General features: G+C 42.7%; 1 protein-coding gene across 1 annotated transcript in view; it reads right to left on the bottom strand.

Annotated features, from left to right (window-relative positions):
• Window positions 1-10,179, bottom strand: part of atp6v0d1 (ATPase H+ transporting V0 subunit d1) — a 13,381-nt gene that overhangs the window by 1,800 nt on the left and 1,402 nt on the right. Inside the window, exons 3-7 of the mRNA XM_023977836.2 lie at window positions 5,938-6,116; window positions 5,113-5,192; window positions 1,366-1,443; window positions 888-1,064; window positions 400-474 (exon numbers count right to left, since the gene is read on the bottom strand). Of these exons, the coding sequence (XP_023833604.1) occupies window positions 400-474; window positions 888-1,064; window positions 1,366-1,443; window positions 5,113-5,192; window positions 5,938-6,116 (589 nt within the window). The remainder of the gene's footprint in view (window positions 1-399; window positions 475-887; window positions 1,065-1,365; window positions 1,444-5,112; window positions 5,193-5,937; window positions 6,117-10,179) is intronic.

Here is a 10,179-nt window from a genome sequence, read left to right as displayed (position 1 = left end):
TATTGCTTCTTTAATCAGCACAACAGTTTTCAGCTGTGCTAACATAATTGCAAAAGGGTTTTCTAATGATCAATTAGCCTTTTAAAAGGATAAACTTGGATTAGCTAACACAACGTGCCATTGGAACACAGGAGTGATGGTTGCTGATAATGGGCCTCTGTACYCRTATGTAGATATTCCATAAAAAATCWGCCGTTTCCAGCTACAATAGTCTTTTACAACATTAACAATGTCTACAATGTATTTCTGATCAATTTGATGTTATTTTAATGGACAAAGTATGCTTTTCTTTCAAAAACAAGGACATTTCTAAGTGACCCCAAACTTTTGAACGGTAGCGTAGAATGTGCATATAGACCACATCCTCAYTCTAAATGTATTGCATGAGATGAATCTTACCTCCCGCTCAAAGAATCTGTCCTCCAGGGTTCTGGAGGATCCTGCCTCAGGTTCATCAAATATGAGTTTATAGTCCTGGAGGATATCAAAATCATATCAACTAATAAGACATAATAACCATAATAAGACATGATGTATCTAATACAARGTAGTATCAGACTGTAGTCAGCTTAAACCATGCTGTAGTAGTCTGATTCACTGCATAAACAGGGTGTAGTCATACAAAACGCAGCAGCACAGAGAGTATAGAAATAAAACTAATATTCAGATGTCCATGAAAGCAGAAACGGTCTAATTCTCGAGTTAAGTTAAACCCTGCATTATAAATCTTACTTTAATTATACAGTAGTAGTCCAACTGATGGGGCTTGTGTTCATTAGGCACCGAACAGAAGAACCCTGAAACACGGAGGGACTGCCTAGAGTTGTCCTATATGTAATGCCTAGTTTGGGTTTCCATTGACATTTTTCCATTGCTTTGAAACTCACAGGGTAGTAGTCGGCCACAGCTTTGACCTGCTCGTAGTCCTCTGCCCTGGCCAAGAGACGGAGCCCCTCGGGGTACAGTCTCCCACAGGAGGGGTACAGGGCGCTCCTCTCCCCCCCACTCAGGTCTGTCCCGAACGAGTTCACTGTGATGATGAACGCACGCCGGTCGGCCTCAAACTGCAACATACACACAGGAAGTAAACAACAAATACCCACAGAGGGGTAACACATAGAGGCTCACTGGCAAACACACACACATATAAAACACAGACAGAGAGAGAGAGAGAGAAAATATAAAGGGTCACATGTAAAGGTAAAACAAATAGACCACAGACAAATAGAGAGGGTAAGACATGCAGTATCAGTTTACAGTACATATACACTCTCAAAACACACACACAGACACACACAATAAAACGACTCATTCAAACTGTAACTGGTAATGTCTCAGGTAAGAGGAAAGAATGGTTTACAATACCTCCAYGATAGGACACATGATGTTCTTTGTGGCTCCTCCACTCTCCTGGCAGAACTTATAGAATGCCTCCAAATAAGCCTGTTTAAAATTAAAAGACACTTTCAGATCTAAACCATAGAAACAAACATCTGTTTATTTTATTCACTTTTCTCAATGATGATGTAAAAGATAAACATGATCACAGTCATGAAAATAAGCTTAAAACTTCTTAGGGCTGCAATCCCGTTAACAGCCAGTGAAAGTGCAGGGCGCCAAATTCAAACAACAGAAATCTCATAATTAAAATTCCTCAAGCCTACAAGTATTTCACACCATTTTAAAGATACACTTCTTGTTAATCCCACCACAGTGTCCGATTTCAAAAAGGCTTTACAGCGAAAGCACCACAAACGATTATGTTAGGTCACTGCCAAATCACAGAAAAACACAGCCATTTCTCCAGCCAAAGACAGGAGTCACAAAAAGCAGAAATATAGATAAAATGAATCACTAACCTTTGATGATCTTCATCAGATGACACTCATAGGACTTCATGTTACACAATACATATATGTTTTGTTCGATAGAAGTTCATATTTATATCCAAAAAACTCAGTTTACTTGGCGCCATGTTCAGAAATGCCTCCAGAATTCCAGAGAATTGCAGGAGCCACATCAATAACAGAAATACTCATCATACACTTTGATGAAAGATACATGTTTTACATAGAATTAAAGATAAACTTGTTCTTAATGCAACCGCTGTGTCAGATTTCAAAAAAGCTTTACGGCAAAAGCACAATATTCAATAATCTGGACAGCGTTCAGCACAAAAGCAAGCAATACAGTTACCCGCCAAATTGTGGAGTCAACAAAAGTCAGAAATAGCATTATAAATCTCACTTACCTTTGCTGATCTTCGTCAGAATGCACTCCCAGGACTCCCACTTCACAAGAAATGTTTGTTTTGTTCGGTAATGTCCATCATTTATGTCCAAATAGCTACTTTTGTTAGCGCGTTTGGTAAAGAAATCCAAAGTCACGAAGCGCGTTCACTAAAAGCAGATGAAATGTCAAAAAGTTCCGTAACAGTCAGTAGAAACATGTCAAACAATGTATTGAATCAATCTTAGGATGTTTTTAACATAAATCTTCAATATGTTCCAACAGGAGAATTCCTTTGTCTTCAGAAGTGCGATGGAACAGAGCTCGCTCTCACATAGAGTGCGCATGGTCAGCGCATGTTCAGGTCATGATAGACCTTACTCAATCCCCTCCTTCGGCCCCAACTCACTATGTAGAGCATCAGACAAGGTTCTAAAGACTGTTGACATCTAGTGGAAGCCGTAGGAAGTGCAAAATGACCCATATCCCACTGTGTATTCGATCGGCGATGACTTGAAAACCTACAAACCTCAGATTTCCCACTTCCTGGTTGGATTTTTTTCTCAGGTTTTTGCCTGCCATATGAGTTCTGTTATACTCACAGACATCATTCAAACAGTTTTAGAAACTTCAGAGTGTTTTCTATCCAATACTAATAATAATATGCATATATTAGCAACTGGGACTGAGGAGCAGGCAGTTMACTCTGGGCACCTTTTCATACAAGCTACTCAATACTGCCCCTGCAGCCATAAGAAGTTTTAAGAGCAATCACCATTTTAGCAGTGCTTGACTATAAATCAAATCAAAGTTTTGGATCTACACAGTAAAATCACAAGAGTTAATTTAACCCCCATGGAATCATATGTAACACCATTTTGGAGTTTGTATGGTCCCACCCCCATTTTGTGTTTACTCTGGTAATGAGTTAAAGGTACTACACCTAGAATTTTCTTTACATTACACAAACATTTTTATCTCCTTATTGATGGTTAGATCCTGACTCCTGTTAATCTCTCCTCCCGAGAGGAGAAAGCCTGGGAGAAAGCTCTCAACAGATGGGTCGACAAAAGTGCACCTTTGGAGGAGGTATTTAATTGATTTAATGTTAAGCTGAACATCACGCCCAGTTGTGGGTGTTTTCTAATGTTTTATTCTTTTTCATTTACGTTACAGAGCTAGCCTGTGCCACCACCTCCCACCATGGCCATGATGAAGCCTGGTTGGCTAGGAGACTACAGSCGCTACTGATCCACTAGTCTCTATCAACAGCAGTTGAAGAACACCAAGGTAACCTGCCTAAATGACTACCGACCCGTAGCACTCACGTCTGTAGCCATGACGTGCTATGAAAGGCTGTTCATGGCTCACATCAACACCATTATCCCAGAAACCCTAGACCCACTCCAATTTGCATACTGCCCAAACAGATCCACAGATGATACAATCTCTATTGCACTCCACACTGCCCTTTCCCACCTAGACAAAAGGAACACCTACGTACGAATGCTATTCATTGACTACAGCTCAGCGTTCAACACCATAGTGCCCTCAAAGCTCATCACTAAGCTAAGGACCTTGGGACTAAACACCTCCCTCTGCAACTGGGTCCTGGACTTCCTGACGGGCCGCCCCCAGGTGGTAAGGGTAGGTAACAACACATCTGCCACGCTGATCCTCAACACAGGGGCCCCTCAGGGGTGCGTGCTCAGTCCCCTCCTGTACTCCCTGTTCACCCACGACTGCATGGCCAGGCACGACRRRAACACCATCATTAAGTTCGCCAACGACACAACAGTGGTAGGCCTGATCACTGACAATGATGAGACAGCCTATAGGGAGGTCAGAGACCTAGCAGTGTGGTGCCAGAATAACAACCTCTCCCTCAACGTGATCAAGACAAAGGAGATGATTGTGGACAACAGAAAAAGGAGGACCGAGCACGCCCCATTCTCATCGGCGGAGCTGTAGAGGAGCAGGTTGAGAGGTTCAGGTTCTTGGTGTCCACATCACCAACAAACTATCATGGTCTAAACACACCAAGACAGTCATGAAGAGGGCACGACAATGCCTATTCCATCACAGGAGACTGTAAAGATTTTGCATGAGTTATCAAATCGTCAAAAAGTTCTACAGGTGAACCATCGAGAGCATCCTGACTGGGTGCATTACCGCCTGGTATCGCAACTGCTCGGCCTCCGACCGCAAGGCACTACAGAGGGTAGTGCGTACGGCCCAGTACATCACTGGGGCCAAGACTCCTGCCATCCAGGACCTCTATACCAGGTGGTGTCAGAGGAATGCCCAAACAATTGCCAAGGACTCCAGCCACCCTAGTCATAGACTGTTCTCTATGCTATCGCACGGCAAGCGGTACAGCTTCTGCCCCCAACAGCTTCTACCCCCAAGCCATAAAACTCTTGAACAGTTAATCAAATGGCTACCCAGACTATTTGCATTGTTCCCACCCCCCATGTTTACGCTGCTGCTACTCTCTGTTTATTATCCATGCATAGTCACTTTACCTCTATCTACATGTACATATTACGTCAGTTACCTTGAATAACCGATGCCCCCACACATTGACTCTGTACCAGTACCCCCTGTATATAGCCTCGCTAATGTTATTTTATTGTTGCTCCTTAATTATTTGTTATTTCTATTTGTTTTTCTTAAAACTGCATTGTTGGTTAAGTAAGCATTTCACTGTAAGGAATTGTTGTATTCGGCATATGTAACAWATAACATTTGATTTGATTTGATTTACATGCCATTTTGGAGACCAGATTCATTCCATGCCTGTGTTACAGGTGTATGGTAGTGCTCAAAATGTGAGGAAATGCAGAGATGTTTTTACATTCAACTGATTTGATGCCACATCACCTTGTACAGTTTGTTTCTCATGATCTCAGCACCCATCTCATCCAGGTTGGCCTCAGACACAGCATCCTGGAAGAACAGAGCTGAAAAGACAAAGTAGCACACATACACTCTTAGAGAAAAAGGRGCCATCTAGAACCTGAAATGGTTCTCCGGCTGTCCACATAGGAGAACCCTTTGTAGAACCCTTTTTGTGACTAGGTAGAACCCTTTTGGTTCCAGATAGAACCATTTTGTGTTCCATATAGAACCCTTTCCACAGAGGGTTCGACATAGAACCCAAAAGATTCCCCTATGGGGACAGCCGAAGAACCCTTTTGGAACTCTTTTTTTCTGAGAGTGTATAGATTGAATGGTAATAAACCCAGACCCAGAACACTGACACGTCCATAAACCTTCACAGCAATAGGAGACGTTACAGCCACAGAGTTGATACTAGTGAGCAGCAGGAGGCAATGTTACACCATCCTCTGAGTTATTACGTACTCTCTTCAGGGGAAGGCTACTCACTTCTAAATAGTGCAAGCATGCTGCCTTTTAATGCACTGCTTGCCGTAAGCTCTAGAAAACTAGGTGAGTGGACATTCTGGTCAATAAATTACTTATAGCGTATTAATAATAAAGCCTAATGATAAGAATCCAAAAACAATCAAAAAGCTTGTATTTTGTCAATATAATATTCATGAAGCATTTGGATTTCATATTCATATTACAKTAGATATTCAAAGAAGGTTTTCATAGATATGTACATTATAGATAGTCAATCTGATTTATTAGTCAGTCCCACTGGCACAGATGCCCACAGAATATGCCCACTGTAGTGATTACCCAGAGGTGTGTCRACCAGGATGGCACAGTAGAGCTCAGCAGGTGTGCGGGCAATGCCAACCGCTGCCATCTGGTCAAACATRCCCAGTGGGTGGCACCGTGGCAGAAGCTCTGCCACGTCCCTCTGCTTCAGGGCACCGGTGATCAACATCACCACGTTGTCAATCATGTAACTGTAGCTGCAACATGGAGGAGATAAAGACAGACAGGGGAGAGCATGTGGACCTAGTTCCATTTCTTTTCAAATTATTCATTTTCCTCCTTTCGTAATTCCATCCAACCTTTCGTAATTCCCTGATTTTAACCTGCTAAGTTTTGATGAGTGGACGTGATATGATGGAAATATACCTTCACTTATCCAATCAAATACAGATCAGTGATGACCTCAATGAAGGGAGAAGGTAAGGATACATTTGAGAAACATTCGAACATTGCTACTGTACTATTCGAATATACCCATAACAACTACTGAGCTTTAAATTCGRACTCCAGTCCACTTTTCACCTTATGTGTCACCTGATTTACTTAAAGGTRCAATGCAGCCGTTTTTATCTCYATATCAAATCATTTCTGGGTAACAATTAAGTACCTTACTAGGATTGTTTTCAATTAAAATGGTAAACAATTCACAAAAATAGCTTCTTAGCAAAGAGCAATTTATCAAGCAAGAATTTTGCTAGGATTGTKTGGGAGTGGGGAGGAGAAAACTGAAACTAGCTGTTATTGCTAGAAAGGTTTGGAACTCTCTTTCTTATTGGTCTATTAACAAATTTAGGCTAAAACGCAATCCCGCCAAAATAGGCTGAAATTGCAGGCAGTCTCTTCCCCTTTGCCTCAAGACCAGCATGAATTCTTTGGGGCATTCTACAAGGTGTCAGAAACGTTCCACAGGGATTTGGTCAATGCTGACACGATGGCATCACGCAGTTGCTGCAGATTGGCAGTACAATCACACTGCAAACAGCCCATTCCATTCAATTCAGGCTGCTCAGGCCACTCAAGTAAACTGAATTCGCTGTCATGTTCAAGGCAATGTTTTTCCAGAAACATCAGAACAAAAGGCTGCTGGTTTTAGAAAACTGTCCGCTTCTTCTTGTTTTTAGCTGATAGGAGTTGAACCRGGTGTTGTCGTCTGCTGCAATAGCCCATCCTTGACAAGGATCGACAAGTTTGTTCCGAGATGTAATTTTGCACACCACTGTTGTACTGTGCCGTTATTTGTCTGTTTGTGGCCTTCCCGTTAGCTTGTGCAATTCTTGCCATTCTCCGTTGACCGCTCTCATCAATGAGCTGTTTTCGCCCACAGGTCTGCCGCTGACTGGATGTTTTTGGTTTGTCACACCATTCACGGTAAACCCTAGACACTGTGGGCGAAAATGTGTGAAAAGCCCAGGAGGGAGGTGGTTTCTGAGATACTTGATCTGGCGCGCCCGGCACGACGATCATACCGCGCTCAAAGTCGCTTAAGTCACTCGTTTTGCCCATTCTAACGTTCAATTGAACAGTAACTGAATGCCTCAATGCCTGTCTGCCTGCTTTATATAGCAAACCAATGCTAGGTGGCTCACTGTCTGTAGAAGCGATACATTTTTGTGAACGGGGTGGTGAACCTAATAAACTGTCTGGTGAGTGTATATAAAACAAAATCACGTTTTTTTTTACAGCTCTGGGCCTTTAACAAAGGGGGGGCAAGGGGGAGGCCGATGACATCAGAGGGCACCATCAGACCAACTCCTTGAATCAGATTAAGRGTTAARCTGCACTAGCCGACACCCGCATAGCTGGTGTTTTGGCGGCGTCAGYGTTGTAACTGCGTTGGAGCTGTCAAATCAGTGAGCAGCTGCTCTGGTGGTCATTTTCACCAAGTCACACCCGTTCCACCTGCATTAGAAGTTCAGAATGAGAAAGTGTAGGCTGTACAGAAACAATGATACTTCAATTTAAAATCATTAAAAAAAGTAATGAAGATTTCTATCAGCCTAATCGAGGTGTGTAGATTACATCACACATTCCAGTGTTCGAACTTGTAAACTCGGCTGCATAGGATTTCTACTAATGCGACTCCGTGCAGCAAATGTCAATTTCCACGATGGGTATAATGCCGGGAGACGCTTGAGGATTTTCTCTAGCACCTCCCAGACATGAAAGCAAAAGCTATGCGACTTTCCCGAAGTAGATCCTTGGTCAGCACCACCCAGGGCATTTGAACTGATTCCAGAGGCCGACCCAAAACAATGCCGCCAGAGAAGAGGGAGACGGAGCGGTCTTCTGGTCAGACTTCGGAGGCGCGCACACCAACCACTGCTTTCGAGTATATTCCTCGCTAATTTCCAGTCCCTAGATTGACAAAATCAGGGCAAGGGTTGCTTTCCAGAGAGACATCAAGGATTGTAACATACTCTGTTTCACGGAAACATGGCTTTCTCGGGATATGCTGTCGGAGTTGGTACAGCCTACAGGGAGGAGGTGAGGGCTGTTGGAGTGTGGTGTCAGGAAAATAACTTCTCACTCAACGTCAACTAAACAAAGGAGATGATCAGAAGAAGGAGCAACTCGCTATCTACATCGCGGGACAGCAGTGGAGAAAGCTTTAAGTTCCTCGCCGTACACATCACTGACAAACTGAAATGGTCCACCCACACAGACAGTGTGGTGAAGAAGGCGCAACAGATCCTCTTCAACTTCAGAAGGCTGACGAAATTTGGCTTGTCACCTKAATTCCTCACCAACTTTTACAGATGCACAATTTGAGAGCATCCTGTCGGGCTGTATCACCGGCTGGTACGGCAACTGCACCGCCCACAACCACAGGGCTCTCCAGAGGGTGGTGCGGTCTGCACAACGCATCTCGGGGGCAAACTACTAACAGAGAGGTTGCTGCCTACATACAGACTTTAAATCATTGGCCACTTTAATAAATGGATCACTWGTCACTTTAATAATGCCACTTTAATAATGTTTACATATCTTGCATTACTCATTTCATATGRATATACTGTATTCAATACTATCTATTAACTTATTATCTTAGCCTATGCCGCTCTGTCATTGCTCATCCATATATTTATATTTATATAGTCTTATTCCTTCCTTTACTTAGATTTGTGTGTATTAGGTATTTGTTGTTGAATTGTTAGATATTACTTGTTAGATATTGCTGCACTGTCAGAACTAGAAGCACAAGCATTTCGCTACACTCGCAATAACATCTGCTAACCATGTGGATGTGACGAATAAAATCTGCTAAGCGGAAGAATGGCATGACAATGGGCCTCAGGATCATTCAAATTGCCATCAATAAAATGCAATTGTGTTCTCTGTCTGTAGCTTATACCTGCCCATACCATAAACCCACCGCTACCATGGGGCACCCTGRTCACAACGTTGACATCAGCAYCCTGTGATCTGCTGTTGTGAGGCCGGTTGTGAGGCTGGCATCTCTAAAARGCGTTGGAGGRGGCTTATGGTAGAGAAATGAGCATTGAATTCTCTGGCAACGGCTCTGGTGGACATTTCTGCAGTCAACATGCCAATTGCACGCTCCCTCAAAACTTGATACATCTGTGGCAATGTGTTGAATGACAAAAATGCACATTTTAGAATTGCCTTTTATTGTCCCCAGCACAAGCTGCAGTGGTGTAATGACCATGCTGTTTAATCAGCTTCTTGATATGCCACACCAGTCAGTTGGATGGATTATCTTGGCAAAGGAGAAATGCTCACTAACAGGGAAATATGTGCAGGAAATTTGTGCAGGAAATATGAGAGAAATAAGCTTTTTGTGCGCATGGAAAATTCCTGGGATCGTTTATTTCAGCTCATGAAARATTGGACCAACACTTTATGTTTTTGTTCAGTTTTTCAATGGTTCACTAGAAAATATTAATTGACGGCCAAATAGATTGCAAGAAGAGGAAGGAGAGGAGGAAAAGGGGGGAAATGAACTTGGTGAGATAAAGTATAGAACAAGTTAAAAAAAGTTGACCCTCTAGTACTTGTGTTTCGCATATTTCAGATTTGTAAAAATGTGTCATACATTTGGAGCTGTAAGATTACTGGCATACAAGGAAGGTACTTAGTCAAGGAAGGTGTATAGATTACTGGCATACAAGGAAGGTACTTAGTCAAGGAAGGTGTATAGATTACTGGCATACAAGGAAGGTACTTAGTCAAGGAAGGTGTATAGATTCCGGCAGACAGACAGGCAGGCCTACAGAGATAGGCAGACAGACAGGCAGGCCT

The sequence above is a fragment of the Salvelinus sp. IW2-2015 genome, linkage group LG32 (assembly GCF_002910315.2).
Source record: "Salvelinus sp. IW2-2015 linkage group LG32, ASM291031v2, whole genome shotgun sequence".
Lineage (NCBI taxonomy): Eukaryota > Metazoa > Chordata > Actinopteri > Salmoniformes > Salmonidae > Salvelinus > Salvelinus sp. IW2-2015.
Note: the sequence above shows the minus strand (reverse complement) of the source record. Positions and strands in the feature narration are given on the sequence as shown.